This window comes from Pimephales promelas, chromosome 18 (genome assembly GCF_988280905.1).
Source record: "Pimephales promelas chromosome 18, fPimPro1.hap1.1, whole genome shotgun sequence".
NCBI lineage: Eukaryota > Metazoa > Chordata > Actinopteri > Cypriniformes > Leuciscidae > Pimephales > Pimephales promelas.
Window position 1 is genome coordinate 29,073,889 of NC_142786.1, and position 19,661 is coordinate 29,093,549.

A 19,661-nucleotide genomic window follows, 5' to 3' on the forward strand; every position below is an offset into this window, starting at 1 on the left:
GGAAGTGTGTGAGAATATATTAAACAAGATATTTCAAGGCACTGTGTAACATAACAACTGGCAAACAAGACATCATATGTCCAGTTTTTTAACTGGTTTGAACTAAACTCTATTTCAATTTCGTCCGGTAATAAAAGGACTTGCATTGACCGCAAAATACGACAACATTCCCAAATATTTATGCAGCATTTTTGTCCACAAACACAATGTGAAGATCAGTCCCTTTTTAAACACGTGGGTTTTTCTTTTTTCGTGTCTTCGACATCTTAGAAAACAGCATTGGGAGAAACTGAAAACTGGAAAAAAAATATAACAAATTCAGATCCAACATCTGTAATGAAATGATTTTTACCACCCTGAAAACAGATGTACAATACTATGGTCATAATTAAACAAATGCATTCTTAATCACTCCATTGCAACAAACACGACATGTTTTCCATCACGAACACTTGTGCCTCATCTCAGTATATTTTTCCCTTTTCTTTTTACATTCAAAGAACTTAAATATGTACGCTTACACCAGGGAAGTAAAATAAGTCATGCCACCATTTCTGGCACATAAAATGGTTCAGATTCAACACAAAGATGAGGTGGTACTAATAAAATCATGAAAGGTCTTCATTAAGACCTCACAAAATGGAAAATCGGATGACAAAAGAACCATAATAGGCTGAAGTGCCGTTACCAAGAAAAGAACATGGGTGAAAGAGCTTCAAAAATAACTTTTAACACCAGGAGGGCAGTTCTTGTTAATGTGACATCCATCTTTTTTCCCTTCTAATCCTCCACTTATATTAGCAATAACATACTAACAAGAGGGGTAAATCAAACAAAAATACAACCCCATCCCACTGGTTTGCATACTGAACTTTTAGACAAATCAAGGAGCGAAGTGGACGACGTGTGAACATTCACTTCTTGAGCGGCTGGTAGACAGAGGCATTGGGGTCCAAGCTGGAAGGACTGGTGTCCATGAACTTGGAGGAGTAATGTGGGGTCACAGGGGTCATGTTGTTGGTCTCTGCCGAGTAGTTGATGCTGGGCATGACTGCCATAACCTCTGCGATCTTCTGCTTCAACTCTTTTATCTCCTGATCCTTCTGCAATATCTGACCTGCGAGCAGGGTGAAAAGACTATATGTTAGTGAGAGCGCAGGCAGAAATATAGCCGATATAGAGTTCTATTAGGACATGAAAAGGGCAAACCCTGAGCAATCTCTAGCTGTCGCTTGGCATCTCCGAGTGCTGAGAAGAGATCCAGTTTTATTCTGGTCTCAGCACTCAGACTGTTCTCTAAATGCTGGGTCTTGTCCTGCATGGCCGACAGTGCTGACATCAGAACCTCCGTGTCCTTTTCGCTCTCCTTATATTTACGCAGCTCCTGCACAGAGACACGAAGAGACGTGCAAGCATATGAAGGTACTTTTTAGTTGTAGACAAGATCTGAAACTGTCAATATAATACAACTTATTTAACATCCATAATTGCTGCGTGAAACATTGTGTCCCAGAAATTAGTCCAAGTCAGACCAAACGTTTTATCCTAGGAATCAGACCAAACATTCTATCCCATGAATCAGATCAAATCAGATCAAACATTTACAGTAAAATCTGGAAAAAAAAAAAAAAGTCCACAGGCTAAACATATTGAACTTTCTTGGACAATCACAGATTAACATACATATATATACACACACACACACACACTCACCTAAAGGATTATTAGGAACACCATACTAATACTGTGTTTATCCCCCTCTCGCCTTCAGAACTGCCTATGTGGCATTGATTCAACAAGGTGCTGAAAGCATTCTTTAGAAATGTTGGCCCATATTGATAGGACAACATCTTGCAGTTGATGGAGATTTGTGGGATGCACATCCAGGACACGAAGCTCCCCTTCCACCACATCCCAAAGATGCTCTATTGGGTTGAGATCTGGTGACTGTGGGGGCCATTTTAGTACAGTCAACTCATTGTCATTTTCAAGAAACCAATTTGAAATGATTCAAGCTTTGTGACATGGTGCATTATCCTGCTGGAAGTAGCCATCAGAGGATGGGTACATGGTGGCCATAAAGGGATGGACATGGTCAGAAACAATGCTCAGGTAGGCCATGGCATAAACGATAGTTAAACGATGCCCAATTGGCACTAAGGGACCTAAAGTATGCCAAGAAAACATCCCCCACACCATTACACCACCACCACCAGCCTGCACAGTGGTAACAAGGCATGATGGATCCATGTTCTCATTCTGGTTACACCAAATTCTGACTCTACCATCTGAATGTCTCAACAGAAATCGAGAATCATCAGACCAGGCAACATTTTTCCATTCTTCAACTGTCCAATTTTGGTGAGCTCTTGCAAATTGTCGCCTCTTTTTCCTATTTGTAGTGGAGATGAGTGGTACCCGGTGGGGTCTTCTGCTGTTGTAGCCCATTCGCCTCAAGGTTGTGCGTGTTGTGGCTTCACAAATGCTTTGCTGCATACCTCGGTTGTAACGAGTGGTTATTTCAGTCAAAGTTGCTCTTCTATTGAATCAGTCGGCCCATTCTCCTCTGACCTCTAGCATCAACAAGCCCACAGGACTGCCGCATACTGGATGTTTTTCCCTTTTCACACCATTCTTTGTAAACCCTAGAAATGGTTGAGCGTGAAAATCCCAGTAACTGAGCAGATTGTGAAATACTCAGACCGGCCCGTCTGGCACCAACAACCATGCCACACTCAAAATTGCTTAAATCACCTTTTTTCCCATTCTGACATTCAGATTGGAGTTCAGGGGATTGTTTTGACCAGGGCCACACCCCTAAATGCATTGGAGCAACTGCCATGTGATTGGTTGATTAGATAATTGCATTAATGAGAAATTAAACAGGTGCTCCTAATAATCCTTCAGGTGAGTGTATATATAAATAATATTGCTCTTGGAAAGCACCACGTCAGCAGAGGTTCTGGCTTACTTGCGCTTTGAGCTCTAGCTCTCTGATGAGTTCCTCCTTTAGCTTCATGTCATGCGTGAGCTTCTTGCATTCTGACTCCAGTTCACGTATGTGACTCCTCAGCGAGTCTGTGCATTCCCCTCTGTGAATGGAAGCGAAAGTGAAGCCCACCAGTACAACGACATAACAAAAGACACAAAAGCACACCATGCACCAATTTTCCACAGAAAGTATTAAAAAGTATACGGGGATGGAACAATATTTTTGGGCGAGTTATTCATGTCTCACCTGGAGGCAGCTGCCAGAGCGACAGCACGTGCAGCTGTAGCCTCTTCCATCTTCTTTCTTTTCTTCTCTTCTGCAAGCTGCTTTTCCACTGCGGCTCGCGCTTCCTGTTCTGCCTTGAGTCGCTTCTCAAGCTGCACAATCATTTGCTTGTCCTTTTGCTTGGCCTGCACAGCGTTATGAAGCCTAAGACAAAGAAGCACATAATCAACACTGGCACAAATTATAACAAAGTGTGAATTTTATGAAAGATTCATTGTGCAGTCAGCTTAATAATAACAGATTCAGCTACGAGTCAGCTTTTTAGGAATTATTAAAGGATGCGCACTAGTATTTGGAGGTACAGACAAGTCTATTTGCGAGCTTTTACGGGCAGGGGCAGGACAAGCCATAAACATTGCAGGCGGGAGAAAGTAACAGAGAAAGTTGAGAACGTCAGTTATAACGACCCAAGTATTAAAAAATGGTCGGGTTTAAATCGGGCTTGGGCTCATAATTACGTTCGGACACAACGTGCACAAGCTCGGGTAGGGTCAGGTTTGATTTTTTGGGCCCGATCTGATGCTGCGTTCATGTGCTATGGTAATTATGGTAATACCAAAAGCCGACGTGGAAAATGTGGTATTTTCCACTGGGCAACTCATAGAATATTTTGATGGAGCTGCCGAGATGAGATAACCTTTGAACTTTTCAAAATGGCGGAGAGCACCGCAAGAGTCGTGAATGGTAAAAATATATACTATTCATGATCTAGAAAATATATAGCATATTATTTACCATTCGAGTTATAAATCATTTTCTTGCTGTTGCAGATGACTTAAGTGAAGAGACGACTTAACGCCGGCGATATGTTATGGCGCCGTTTTATATATAAACAATATTTATATATAAACAATATGAACATAAGCCAGAGGAGAACTGGCCCCCGACTGAGCCTGGGTTCTCCCAAGTTTTTTTTCTCCATCCAATCTGATGGAGTTTTGGTTCCTTGCCACTGTCGCCTTGCTTTTGGCTTGCTTAGTCGGGGTTATTTAGTATTTAATATTTAACAATATTATTGATCTGTGTTGCAGTGTTGTAGTCAAGACCACCTCACTCGAGTCCGAGTCGACACCGAGACCAGAGAGAGTCGAGTCCGAGTCGAGTCCGAGACCAGTGAGGGTTGATTACCTAATTTACTTTTATTTACTTAAAAAAATCCTTTTTTTTTATTTACTGAATTTACTTAGACTTTAAAAAATATGATCAGTTTAGGGTAAAAAGGCCACATAGTAGGTGGTGTTAAAAGTAATTTTATTACAATTTGTCATGCGCAGTTGCGCACTAGAAAATCACCAATCACTGGGCGTGTCAATCAATTTAAAGAAATATTTTATTAACATACATTAATAATCATGAAAAATATTTTTAATTGAACTCGAGTGGACTCGGGAATAATTCCGAGTCCTAAAAAAAAAAATGTTCGAGTACGAGTCAATTCCGAGTCCAAATGGACACGAGTCCATGACAAGACCAAGACCATTAAAATATGGTCTCGAGACCGAGTCCGAGACGAGTCCGAGTCTCGAGTACTACAACTCTGCTGTGTTGTACTACTTTCATGTTATCACTGCTTTGATACAATCTGTATTGTGAAAAGCGCTATATAAATAAATGTGACTTGACTTGACTTAAGCAATCTAAAATAGTTTTAGCTAAATAACAGGTCTGGATCTCCGTCTTTTTACCACATTACGACAACAAAAGCACTTGAACGCAACACACTGGTAAATACCAGTTAACAAGTGGAAAATATCCTACTTTCCATAGCACGTGAACGCAGTATAAGCTCTACTAGTGGTCCAGGTAATCAAAGTTTGGACCTGTCCCAAATGGTACACTTCATATGCACTTACAGTCTAGTCCCATTTGTTATTTTAGGCTTGCAAGCTTTGCAGTCGATATGCACCCTCGATGGGCACTTTTGCTGAGCCTGCACTGACTTCCACCTGACAGTAAAAGCAGCGTTACCCAACAAACTCGTAGGAAGACCACGAGTGTTTAGGGTACCATTTGAGACAGGGTTTAAAATTTGTATTGGCATAGATTAGTAAATAATTTCTCACTTGTTTTGCAGTAACTCGTTTTCCTGGCGGAGCTGCCCCAGCTCAGAGCGCATGCTTCTCTCGGCACTGCTCAGAGAGCTGATCTGACTGCGCAGGTCTTGCTCCACCTGTCTGCTCGCCTGCAGGTCAGCCTTCAACTTCTTTATGTCCTGCTCAAGCCTGAAAAACAGAGAAAAAGTCAATAAACAGACCAAACACACTCCAATGGCTCAATCGGACCACAGTAGCTGCTACGTGAGGAGTCTTACCGCACTAATGCATCTGGCTTACTGAGCTGGTTGTTGGGTATACAGTTCTCCATCAGATCTCTGTGAGGTGCCAGGTTCTTTCCCGTACACTTCTGTTTCTTTTCACTCCTGCTGGTTGAGGAGGATGGTACGCTGCCATTGGTGGAGTTGTGGCTACGGGGGGAGGAGTTTTTGTAATGTTTAGAGGGGGCAGAGCCTCCTCCTCCACCGCCTACCTCCTCTTTTAGGAACAGGTTCTCTGCGCTGCTGCCGAGCTCATTGTTGAGTCTCTTAGTGTTTAGGTGGTTCTCCATATACTCAATGTCCTGTAGTTTAGCATCCACAGTCTGTAAGATGTTGTTGTTTATTCCTATGCTGTGCTGCTGCTGTTTTTTGTCTTTCCCCCCATCTTTGCCCTTCTCCTTGTACTCCAGTTCTGGTAGAGAGATGGGCAGTTTCTTGGTATTAGGAATGCCGTTCTGAGCCACTAACGCAGAATCTGCTTCAGATGTGGCTTTTGAATTGGCTGCCAAATGAATTAAAGAGAGATTAAGGATACTAAGCAATGCTGTCTTACTGCTATGACTTCAAATGAAAAATATAAATTGGAAAGCATCATGCAAATGAATAGTTGTGTCGTACCACCATATGACTGATTTTATTTTTGCACTATGTATGCACGCACTATGAAAATGATCTGCGAGCATAGAACCTTAGGGAAAATGTGTGGTGTAGTGTTGTCACGGTACCAAAATTTCAGTATTCGGTACCAATACCAGTAAAAATTCACGGTTCTCGGTACCAATTTCGGTACCAAAGCTTAGTTTAAATTTACATATATTTAAGTGTTTATCACGGTTACAAGTATGGAAACTGTACATTTGTATTATAAACACTTTAGAAAAAGATTGGATAAAATGACCTAAAATAAACAATAGTATACACTAACACATTTTTAAAGTTGTTTGTAAAGTTTTAATCCATTATTTATTTAATGCACAATGAATTAAGTGAACAAACATGAACAATCAGGTGTTTGTAATAAATAACATTTTCAAACATGAATTCATGTTGTAAAAATATATTGTTCACTCAATGTGTTGATAACTAAGTAATGTTGATGAATGGTATCTTTGTAGCATTACCATAAAACATGTTTTATTTGACTTGACTGTCCTTTTATTTCATCTAAAACTGCATTCATATTTAATTTTAAAAAGGCTTTTTAAACCTGCTGAGTTATAAAGGCAAGAATACGCCTAGAACTGGCATTGACATTAAATGGCAATACTAATACCAGTAGTACTCTGGTGTCGGGTGGATACTACTGTGCTCATGTACTCGTAAAACTACCCCGAAAGCACTTTAGAGGCCGTTCACATGTCGCGCGTGTTTTTTAATTTATATTTTTGCGCGTGCTTATTCTTTCCAAAAGCGCTTGCTCTCACGCGGCGTCTGTCGTTGCTATGCAACGCCAACGAGTTTTTATTATGAGCGCGCTTGAATCGCGCCTATATTTGAAATTGCGAATTTGCATGTAATCGGCCTCTTATGGCAACGTGACATTAGCCTAATCCAAAATATTTCCATATGTGGCTCTTTCCTCCTTTCGTTTCAACAAGTGGATTCAGAGAGAGAGAGTCATATCAGCGTTATAAAGAGGACTGTGCAAGTTTCAGACAGCGCGTCTAGAACTGGATTAACCTGGTACTCGGTACCTAGAAAAGCTGGTACCGTAACATTTTTTTTTTTAGTACCGACTTGGTACCGAAGTACCGAGTTTTTTGACAACACTAGTGTGGTGTACATCCAAAGCACACAGCATGGAGTACACTAAACTTGTCCCTTTCAGTCTCAGCGTGATATCAACTAGGACTTTGAACATATTTTTGACAGTTACCAAACATTGTGTAATAAAAATGCAAAATATCCATTTTTATGATAACTGGTTTCAACTTGGTAAAACAAATGTAAAACATTTAAAGTTTATTGTATGGTTTCATATAATAGTTAAAAGGTGTTAAGAATAGTATTATAATTTAGTGTTAAGATGTTGTTCATTGAGTCTCTAATCTCTAAAAATCTCCAAAAGCTCCACGTGAAACTGCGGTCTTCCAACCTTTTACTATCGTGTCAATTTATTTAGTTAATATGCGCGAGGGAGAGCGAGAAAAACAGCGCTCGCTCGTGTTGTTTGAAGGGCCGCGGCACAACTCACTTTCTGGAGGAATACTGCCCCCATCTGGTACGGAATACAGAGTATGATTTGATTTTTTTTGACACATGGCACCTTTAAAATACGAAATAAAAAATAAAATGAAAAGTGTAGTAGTCTTACAAAACAGAAGATTCAGGATGACAACAAATGGCTTAGATCAAACTAATAACAAAAGCAGCGTTCTCTACGTGCTTTCTTTCGTAAACGGGAATCCACTGCATTAACCAAATACACGTCGAAGTAAAGGAAAGAACAGCAAATCACAACTATTCACAGTTTGACTGCAGCACTATAGTATAAATACTGACCCGCGAGTGAAAACATGAACACATTAGAGAGCTGCTTTATAGTAGAAAATGAAGTTGTATTTCTGATGAGACTGTTTTTCATCTTTAATACAGTAAAAGCTAATTGATGTTAAAGCAATCTATTGTATAAAGTGCTATATAAATAAATGTGATGTGACTTCGCTAGAGTGGTGAATTGCAGAGCTCATGCAAGCATACCCATGGTGTTACGATCGGATGCTTTTCTAATGGTTTATTAAAAAAATCTTGCGGTTTCTCAATTTTTTTTTGTTACTGATGTTTTGATAACAGTATATCGCTGGTTACGCATTTCAAACTTCATTTTACCCCTAAACAAAGAACTTCGCCGCCATATTGGGTCCTTTACATGTCAAAAGACTAAGAAACACTTGATTTCTGAATTCATGAAGTCTGACTGGCCTCAAACTTTTGAATGTGACTGGTCATCAATCACATGGTAATAAGATCATGGTTGTGACAACAATGCCTTGATGATTTTTGACTAACCCATATTGTCTTTGTGTCAGTTTTATAAATTATAAAAACATATTGTATTATCATAATGGCCAAATGGTGATCTTACCCTCATCTGTCTCTCGCTCCTGTCTCTGAATCATCTGTTGTTCTGGCGGCAGGGCCTGCTGTAGGAGCTGCATGTAGAACTCATTTTCCTTCTGCACCTCCTTTTGCTTCCGCAGACGCATCTTATAGCTCACGTAACTCTTGAAGCCGAAGCCCAGCGTCACCACCGGATAGCCAATGCTGTAACGAAAGGGTTAGAACAACATGTTAAAGAATATAGAAAAAAAAAAAGGATTGGTGCAACTAGTGATGACTCAACATCAGACACCTTCAGATAATGGCAACACTCCCATATGCTGCTATGGAGACGCCATCAGTGTGTTTACAAATATAAAACTGACTGCTGTGCTATAAGTAGTACAGTTAAATCAGCTATTTACTACATGTTTAATAATTTTTAAAAAATGGTGAAACTTTGCGTGATCTTTCATATTTTCACATTTGAAAATAGGGCATAATAGGTTCTCTTTAAAGTCTTGATATTGTTTTTGTGGTATATTAGTATCCATATTAATGCTTAAATGTATAAAAAAAATAAAAAAACTTTTCAAAAAATATTTTTCACTGCAGCACCTCTTCCCAGTCTGTAACACGGTTTAGTTCTGATCAAAAAGCGCAGTGTGCTCTGATTGGCTAGAGCAGTATGTTGTGATTGGTCAACAACTTTGATAAAAGTTTGGAAATGTCACGCCATAATCAACATAACAACTAATTTCAACACACTACTAACGCAACTCAACCAATTTTTTTTTTGCATATACCTTGAGCGGGAATTATTTAAATGAGGAAAATTGTGATGTGTACATTCCTGAGGCTGGGAGAACACTCAAGACTAAAATTTCAGATGCTTACAGAGTGGACTTTGTGCTTTATAACTTTGCAGACCTTTTTCATGCTCCAAAAGCAACATTACACAATGAAGAAAGTTGTGTGTATACATATATAAAGGTGTCCTATTATGTTTTATATATATATATATATATAACTATAATAGGACACCTTTGAAATACAAACTGTGAAATACATGTTGTGAAGAAAGATCATGCTGTTTTGTGTTTGTTTTATTGGAAAGAGCAGCGTGAACATACTTCATAATTTCACCTCTAATGTTCCATAACTGAAAGCAAGTCATATTGGTTAGGAACGACATGAAGGAAATTATGCAAACAAATCTTACCAGTGAGCTGCAAATGGACGGCAAAGGTCTACATGAAAATGTTTTAAATCCTTGAATCGGATGGCTGCTTCGATGTAGACGAAAAGAATCCAGAGAGAGACAGTGGGTAGACAAACGCCTCGCTCTGTAAAGGAATAAAATAGAAAAACTATGTATAACAGTTGACATTTGATCTTTAGCTTACGCTAATAGTTATGACATTCTTATGACATATATAGGAATGCATAATTATTCAAAATATAATGACTTACAGGCCATTAGTGACCTTTAGGGTCATCAGTGAGGTTAAACAAAAGGTAACTGATTGTGTGGCAGATCAATAACTTCACAGGTTTCACAAAACAAGCTCTAGGCTGCAAACAAAACCCCAGCATGCTGAAAGCACCCTCTCTTGTTGAAACACGCTGCAAGTCATGTGTCAGCAGGAGCAATCAGTGACACAGCTCAAGGCATATTGAAACGGTTTTCAAGGAACAATCACTCAGCGTCAGCAATTCTTTTCCTCCTCTCTCCTGAGGTATCAATGAATCGAACCAAGAAAAGGACATATAATGATAGGAACAATCAAACATCTCTGCAGTTGAAACTCAGAGTTAAAATTCAAGAGCAAAGTACACTCACCTAAAGGATTACTGAGGAGGAACACCATACTTATACTGTTTGACCCCCTTTTGCCTTCAGAACTGCCTATGTGGCATTGATTCAACAAGGTGCTGAAAGCATTCTTTAGAAATGTTGGCCCATATTGATAGGACAACATCTTGCAGTTGATGGAGATTTGTGGGATGCACATCCAGGGCACGAAGCTCCCGTTCCACCACATCCCAAAGATGCTCTATTGGGTTGAGATCTGGTGACTGTGGGGGCCATTTTAGTACAGTCAACTCATTGTCATGTTCAAGAAACCAATTTGAAATGATACAAGCTTTGTGACATGGTGCATTATCCTGCTGGAAGTAGCCATCAGAGGATGGGTACATGGTGGCCATAAATTGATGGACATGGTCAGAAACAATGCTCAGGTAGGGCGTGGCATTTAAACGATTCCCAAATGGCACTAAGGGGTCTAAAGTGTGCTAAGAAAACATCCCCCACACCATTACACCACCACCAGCAGCAGCCTGCAGTGGTAACAAGGCATGATGGATCCATGTTCTCATTCTGTTTACGCCAAATTCTGACTCTACCATCTGAATGACTCAACAGAAATCAAGACTCATCAGACCAGGCAACATTTTTCCAGTCTTCAACTGTCCAATTTTGGTGAGCTATTGTAAATTGTAGCCTCTTTTTCCTATTTGTAGTGGAGATGAGTGGTACCGCCTAAAGGTTGTGTGTGTTGTGGTTTCACAAATGCTATGCTGCTATGCAAATGCCTCTGACCTCTAGCATCAACAAGCCCACAGGACTGCCGCATACTGGATGTTTTTCCCTTTTCACACCATTATTCGTAAACCTTAGAAATGGTTGTGCGTGAAAATCCCAGTAACTGAGCAGATTGTAAAATACTCAAGACCGGCCTATCTGGCACCAACAACCATGCCACGCTCAAAATTGCTTAAATCACCTTTCTTTCCCATTCTGACATTCAGATTGGAGTTCAGGGGATTGTTTTGACCAGGGCCACAAATGCATTGAAGCAACTGACATGTGATTGGTTGATTAGATAATTGTATCAATGAGAAATTGAACAGGTGTTCCTAATAATCCTTTAGGTCCATAGGAAAAAATATATATTTTAAAATAAATTAAAATAGAATACATTTAGATTATTGTTATTTAGCATGTCCTAACAACTGTCTAATTGTACAGATATTTTACAGATATTTTCCTTGATGAGCATTAAGAGACTTCTTTCAACAAAATAAATAATAAATAAATAATAAATCGTACCAACCCCAAACTTTTTAGAGAAAAAAGGCCTGTTGGTCCGTTTTCTTTTATGCAATCATCAAACATATTCAAGATGAATGACAGTCCAGAGAGGTCAAAATGGTATCGTTTGCATAAGAAAAGCCCTTTCAACATCTCCTCTAGTAACTGCCAGGAAAGTGAACAGTTGTGTAAAATTTAACAGAATGATCCTGAATTATGCCACTGAATGATAAGTGACAAAGGCTTTTGGGCACTTACATGCTAGAAAAACCTCTTATGGAGTATATCAGATAGGAATGTGGAATTATTGGGTTTCTGGAAGCACAACTGGATCCACATGTTTGCAGTTTGTATTAGTCAATGGATGCCAATGGCAAAGCTTGCAACTTTCAGTTGCATGATGGAGCATCTCTTTCGCAAACACTTGCCATGCACCATCCCCATCCAATCAATAGATTCCCAGCAATCTCTAACATTCAATCAGCTCTAATGTATCAGTGCTCTCACTCCTTAAAAGATACTCATAGAAAGTCTGACAGGGCTTGAGCAATGTTGACTTACCTGTATGCCAGACGTACTGTACCCAGACATACGTGCTGGCAGCAAAGAACAGCCATTGCTTGGGGATGAACAGGAGGCAGATGATGTCTGACGTGAATGCAACAAACACAAAAAACACAGAGAACGCCTGTGGGATAAGAGAAGAAAAGAGTAGAGATAATTGATTTAATCAGTGTAGAACATGTCACTCAAAGACATCAATATTGGTTTAACAAGGACCAAGAAGACAATGATCCATTAGTTGCTCAATTACACAACGCTGGGAATTCAAATACTCACCAATCCCTGATATCTAAAGGAATCATAAACACTCCTGATGAAGAGCCAGAAAGGCCACAGATACTCGAACCTGAACTCCAGCACGAAATCAGCCAGCAGAACCAGCGCCCAAACGACCAGGAACTTCAGGTATAGAAAGGTACTGCCAGATCAAGAGAAATTCATAACAATAAATAATAAAAAAAAAAAAACCCATTAAAGTTCATGTCTTAGGCAAACCCTTTCTATAAAATGAATTTCAATTACTTATACAGATGCCATTATTACTTTATAAGCATTTTACATTCACTGTAGACATTTGCATGACTTTTTACACATTACATTTCTATGACATTTTTTTTCTGGTCATTTTCAGAGTTTTTTCAAACTGTGGGAATATCCCACATGTTAAAACTATTAAAATATACACAGCCAAAATGAGGTCTTGGCAGAGTATATCTTGGTAATGTATGTTTATATAAACTCATTTCAGATGGACAGCAGATATAAAGTTTCAGTCAACACAGTGTCATGTGAAAGTTGAATAAACCAAAACTTGCAGGATCAACTTTAATCTTACACATCTTTCTTGAAGGAAAACAGTCAACAATCAGTTCGTATAAGATTCCTTCATAACATTCACCTGACACACACACACACGCGCGCGCGCGCGCACACACACACACACACACACACACACACACATATATATATATATATATATATATATATATATATATAGGTGTCATATATATGTAGGTGGGGGTGTCAAAAACGTTACAATAATGTGGCTTTTTTTTGTTGGAATTTTTTTTTAACACATGACATATTCCTTAAAAAAGAAAAAGAAAAGAAATTCCAAAAGGGGTTTTCAAAGAGCCACCCTAAATGACATATTGACATATTTCGGTTCCCAAAAGAACTTTTCAGTTCTTAAAAATAAAATATAGGATATATATATATATATATATATATATATATATCGTTTAACACTATATATCGTTAAATATATAGTGTTAAAGGTTCTTCGTGTAACCACCAGTTCCAACAAAGAACCTTTATTTTTAGGAGTAGCTGGTTGTCCAGCCAATAACCAGCTAAAAATCACCAGCCTAGGCTACCATCATCCAAAACAAGCTGGATCTTTCAGCAAGACATAGTGATGATGGCTATAAAAGACGAACTGCACAGGCTGAAGAACATTCATAACATGGCCAGGACTAAATGTAATTCTTATTATTACAAATTATGCACGATTGAAGCCCATGGATGAAACACAAAAGCCAGCATCCATACATATGCTTTACTGAGATGAGTCAGAAGTATCATGGTCTTTAAGCTAGCTACAGTCAGGCCGGAGTTAAATGATCACACTGAACTGTGATCTGTATCTGACTGTGACAGCTCACATACAGCCAAGCACAGTTCAGAGACGCCATTACGGTGCGGTCGAGTGGCCGTGAGGTTCCCTGTCCGTACCTGCTGTGAATACCCTCGGTGATTCGGTTCCGTTTCAACGGGCGACGGAGTTTGCTGCAGTCCGCATTGCGCCGCTTCATTCTCCACCCTTTAGATTCCTGTCACTTCAAACACTCGAGGGAAACTACGGGACGGTCCTAATACTGATGCGCATCGCTACGCCAATGCGAGGATGTCAGTGTTTTCCTTCTTTCAGTCACAAAGAAATAAATAAAAACACTCAGCGTGAGGCCCTCCCATATTTATTCTGGAAGCCTCGTGACGTAACGACGTCATGCGCTACGTTCGCAAGTCAAGATGGCGCTGTCCTGAGCAGTCAACTCCTCTGCTTGAATTTAATTATTATTTTGTAGAGGTAAGTGTTAATATTGACATAAACTATGGATTTGAAGGTTTTCATAATAATTATCAAGTAAAATTGGTGGCATATATAATGTAAACCTTGTGTTAAGTTGAGGGCATTCGTTCACTCCAACACATGCCGTCAGCCATGCTTGAAAGAAGAATTTGTTGGGACATGTCGCGAGAATAAATTACTATTTCAATAAAAGTTTTGCAATTAGAAGTGATTGATAAGTTAGGTCTATGTGTCTTAGGATTGGTTGAAGCTTTAGCATGTAAGCATTAGATCAGAATGATGTTGGTTTGACGGATCTGATCATGTCAACATTGAATTTGCGTTGAATAATAATAATAGTTATTATTACAACATAACGTACGTACACAGACCTTTTTTGCCTCTGTGATTTTTACCTGTTTTGTTGTTGTGATGCTAAATCACTTAAGTGATTATTTTGTATTTATTTAATTATGCACTCGGCATATCTTTTTTTTATACAGACCTTTTTGTTTTAAGGAAATGTATTAGATAATCTACATAAACATCAGTGCAGTGTTACCAATGTGTAATACAACATTTGTATTTTGTAAATTCAATCATATTTATAGTGGTGTCTCATTTTTTTTTATGTTTTTGAAATAAGTCTCTTACCAAGCCTGAATTTATTTGATAAAAAACAACAACAGTAATATTGGGAAATATTATTACAATTTAAATGAATGGTTTTCTATTTTAATATACTTTAAAATATAATTTATTTACACGAAGCTGAATTTTCATCAGCCAATACTCCAGTCTTCAGTGGCACATGATCCTTCAGAAATCATGCTGATTTATTATCAATGTTGGAAAGAGTTATGCAGCTTAATATTTTTTTAAAAACCTGTGATACTTTTTTTCAGGATTCTTTGATTAATAAAAAGTTAAAAAGGACAGCATTTATTTAAAATAGAATTCTTTTGTAACAATACACTACTGTTTAAAAGTTTGGGGTCAGTAATATTTTTTCATTCTTTTTTAAAAATAAAATTTGAAAACTTTTATTCAGCAAAAATGTGTTAATTTGATAATAAAAAGTGAAATCCTGAAAGGTATCACAGGTTCCAACAAAATATTAAGCAGTACTATTGTTTCCAACATTGATAATAACTTATGAATATCAAAATCTGCGTATTAAAATGTTCAATTCAATTTATTAAGGGATAGCCCCTTGAGATGCAACATCTCATTTTCAAGAAAATGATTTCTGAATGATCATGTGTCACTTAAGACTAGAGTAATGGCTGATGTAAATTCAGCTTTGCATCACAGAAATCAATTATTTTTTAAACTATATTAAAATAGAAAACAAATTGTATTTTAAATTGTAATAATATTTCAACAATATTGTTAAGTTATTATATTGTTTTTCTGTACTTTTGATCAAATAAATGCAGACTTTATGTTGATGAGCATAAGAGACTTCTTTCAAAAACAAAAAATAGTAATGTTTCCATACTTGTCATGTACAGTGTAGTATTTCTATGCAACAGGACCTAATGTCTGTAAGCAAGTAACGACTAAAATTTAAATGTTGAGATCACATAACTTCATGATATCAAAAACAAAAATCACATTTCATTAGTATGCTTACACTACCTGTTGCTTTTCTCATTCCAGCTTTCAGAAAGTACATAAAGATGCCAGCGGTACTGAACCTCAGTAATGAGGTGGTCAAGATGAGGCCGGAAGTTAAAAGGGTGAAGGTGCTCCTCATCCGGAAACTCGCCCGTCAGATCTCAGCCCTGGAGAAGAAGAAAGGAAATGAGGCAGACGTGGAGAAGTTCCGCAGGCGAGCGGCGAGGCTTCGGGAGGAGATCCATGAGCTGAAAGTTGTTGTGCCTGACAGCGTCACCAAGGCCGCCTTACAAAAGGACATCAGCTTTGAAAAAGTGTGCCGGAACAAAGAGGCCAGCCTATCTGAGCGGGCCACCGCCCGCATCGCCACACATCCACAGTTCAGCAAGAGAATTCAGAGCATAAAAGCAGCCATCAAAGCTTTCAAAGATGAGAGAATAAATGCAAGAAAAGCAGTAAAACATGGAAAAGACAATGCAGAAAGTGTCACGTCGCAAGATCAGCCACAAGCAGAGGATGTTGATGTAGAGAAATCAAACGATGATAATGAGAAACTGACAGAGGAGAAGGGGGACAAAAACACTGATGAACAGCAAGAGGAGATCGATGGTTCCTCACAAGAGAGCCAGAAGATGAGTCTGGAGACATTAAAAGAACAGACCAACCCATGCCAGAAGGAAGAAACATTAACAGTTGAGGTTAGTGTGATTTTAAAAGGTGTTTCTTAAAAATTTTTTTTTTAGATTAGATTCAGTGCAGTTAAAATAATTGGTCTAGCTATAGAAAAAAAACTACAGGGTACTTAAAAGAAAAAATCACTTAAAAATGAAAATTCTGTCATCATTTACTCACCCTCAAGTTGTTCCAAACCTGAATGAATTTCTTTCTTCTGCTGAACACAAAGGAATATATTTTGAAGAATGTAGCAACATTCTTCAAAATGTCTTCCTTTGTGTTTCCATGTCCACATTCCCAAAGTCAGAAAATAATCAAAAAAGTTTGAAATTGTAAAGTAAACCTGAACATATATTTTTGCTTATTTATAATAAAACATGAAATCTTTTATTAAAAAAAAAGCCTGATTTGTTATTAAAACAAGTATTGTAACTTTAAAAAGAATGGTTTAGGCCAGATACACTATGGTTCAAAAGTTTGGGGTAAGATTAAAAAAAAAGAAATTAATTATTTTATTCAGCAAGGATTCATTAAATTAAAAATGACTTTTAGAATGTAACAAAAGATTACTATTTCAAATGCAGTTCTTTTGAACTTTCTATTTATCAAATAGAAAATGGTCCTAATGGTCTCAAATGGCAGACTGATCTCATGAAATGGCGTATGTATGACACGCCAATTCGTATTTCTATTTTTGGCATGCTATCAATCAACACACATAATCGCTTTTCAGTGTGTTTATTAACAGTGTTGATTTAACATTACATTACTGTATATATAAATATATAACCTACACGTCACTGGGGTTAATAACATTTATGAGTCTTCCCCTACCATCCTAAGAAAAAAAAAAATATCGCTCCCCAGATGTAGATGCTGTCTTTCTAAAATAAATAATTTTAGAACGGATTCTCCCTACTGTACTGAAATGGTAAAGCTTAAAGAACCGTGACCCCAAAACTGATGTACATACTTTGAAAAATAAAATTTTGTGTTCCACTGAAACAATAGCTTATAAGTTTGGAATGAAAATGAGTAAATAATGACAGAATATTCCTTTTTAGATAAACTATTCCTTTTAACATCATGCTTTTCTTCAAGATTTAGACTCTTTACATGACGATTATTCTGAAAATAAAATCCCTCTTACAGGACTCATCTGAAACAGTGGCCGTCCCAATTGAGGTGATCAGGATGAGGAAGGAAGTGAAGAGGACGAGGGTGCTGATCATCAGTAAAATGGCTGAGCAAGTGGCTGCTCTGAAGAAGAAGAAGGATCAGGAAACCGAGGAGAAGGAAAGCCAAGAGAAAGTGGCTGGAATCCTGAAAGAAATCCAGGCTTTAAGGAGTCTTAAACCAGATCAGGTGACCATAACGGCACTTCAGGAGAACGCTGAGCTTGAGAAGATTTTACAGGACCCTCAGGCAAACCCACTGGACAGAGCCATCGCACGCATCATCACACATTCCCGCTTCATCAACAAGCTCCAGAAGGTCAAAGAAGCCATTGAAGAAGAAAGAGCTAAAGCTGCGAAAGCTGAGCAGAGAAACGCTGACAGACGGGACATGCTGCAGTCCAAAAATGAAGATAAGGAACAAGAGGATGACGACAAAGGTGACGTAGTAGAGGAAAAATCGACGAGTTTTTCCACTGAGATCAATAAGTCTGGTTTTATAGAGCCAACTGAGAGTAAAGACCCTGATGCTTTTGAATTACCACCATCCAAGATCATCTCAACACCTTCAGAAAACTCCAAAGGGGTCCAAGTTGACTCTCAGAATATAGAAGTCATGGCTCCAAATGTCCAAAGTTCTCCTGAAAAGTCTTCAACTGTAAGCAGTACAAAGTCTACTCCGCCGAAGAACGTTAGTAAAGTAGTAGAGGAAACATTGAAGAGTTTTTCCACTGAGATCCATAAGTCTGGTGTTGTAGAGCCAACTGAGAGTAAAGAATTACCACCATCCAAGATCATCACAACACCTTCAGAAAACTCCAAAGGGGTCGAAGTTAAATCACAGAATGCAGAGGCCACCACGGCTCCAAATGTCCAAAGTTCTCCTGAAAAGTCTTCAACTGTGAGCAGTACAAAGTCTACTCCGCCGAAGAACGTTGATAAAGCAGACAAAGAAATGGAGATCACCTTAATGTCACAAAAGAAACAAGACCTACCTGAGACTGATGAAGAGAGCGATTTATCAGATGATGAGTCGGAGGAAGAGAAGGAATATTTTGATGACAGCACAGAAGAACGTTTCCGTAAGCAATCGTCTCAGTCTGAAGACAGTGAAGATGACGACTTTTTCCTGGGCAAAGTGAGCAAATTCAAGAAACGGAAAAGTAACCAAGGTAAAGTCGAGGAGAAAAAGAGTCAGCTTCAAATACCAGACAAGGAGGCCACCAGTAAACCTCATGAGGCAAAACTTGAAAAATTTGAGTCTGTGTTTTGCTCAACTTTGTCCAAATCCACTGTCTCCTCTCAGAAAGCAAAGTATGGGTCTCCGTCTCACAATGACGGGTCAATACCTCCTCGATTCCAGAAGCAGGGGAAAGGTCTTGAGAGTAGGATGAAAACATCTCAATATAAAGGCCAAGACCATGGCGCTTTCAAACCTAACAGACAGACTTTTAAGGTTGCTGGACAAAGACAAGCGGGACCGTCAGGGGCAGGGAGGGGAAGGTCACAATTCGAGCAGTATCAGAACCAGAATCAACCTGGAAACATGTCAAATCAACCCCAGCAGTCCCTTCATCCCTCATGGGAGGCTAGCAGGAAAAGAAAAGAACAGCAGGCACAAATCACAGCATTCCAAGGGAAAAAGATCCGATTTGATGATGATGATGATTAAGAAATGTCAGTGCTTTCGTGTTTTGATTATAATTCTTCCTGTTAATTAATATATTTAGTGAGAATTTGAATTAAAACACAGACATAAAACACAATTGTTATTTGTTTCTTTACAATGAAGCGCTATTTTAAGAAAAAAAAGCCAGTGTGAATTTCCT

The 19,661-nt window shown here is 38.5% G+C and overlaps 2 protein-coding genes across 2 annotated transcripts; one reads left to right on the forward strand and one right to left on the reverse strand.

The window, feature by feature from the left end:
• Positions 1 to 332: 332 nt before the first annotated feature.
• On the reverse strand, positions 333 to 14,297 carry maco1a (macoilin 1a). Its single transcript, XM_039680529.2, has 11 exons — positions 14,026 to 14,297; positions 12,568 to 12,709; positions 12,289 to 12,415; positions 9,853 to 9,976; positions 8,677 to 8,855; positions 5,589 to 6,093; positions 5,341 to 5,499; positions 3,239 to 3,421; positions 2,972 to 3,092; positions 1,210 to 1,384; positions 333 to 1,117 (listed from the first exon to the last, which is right to left on the reverse strand). The coding sequence occupies exons 1-11, from the start codon at positions 14,103 to 14,105 to the stop codon at positions 915 to 917; spliced, it is 1,998 nt and encodes a 665-aa protein (XP_039536463.2). The 5' UTR covers positions 14,106 to 14,297; the 3' UTR covers positions 333 to 914.
• On the forward strand, positions 14,241 to 19,619 carry srfbp1 (serum response factor binding protein 1). The gene is made up of 3 exons (XM_039680527.2): positions 14,241 to 14,380; positions 16,025 to 16,680; positions 17,810 to 19,619. Exons 2-3 carry the CDS (start codon positions 16,045 to 16,047, stop codon positions 19,502 to 19,504), a joined length of 2,331 nt encoding a protein of 776 aa, XP_039536461.2. The 5' UTR covers positions 14,241 to 14,380; positions 16,025 to 16,044; the 3' UTR covers positions 19,505 to 19,619.
• The last annotated feature ends 42 nt before the right edge of the window (positions 19,620 to 19,661 follow it).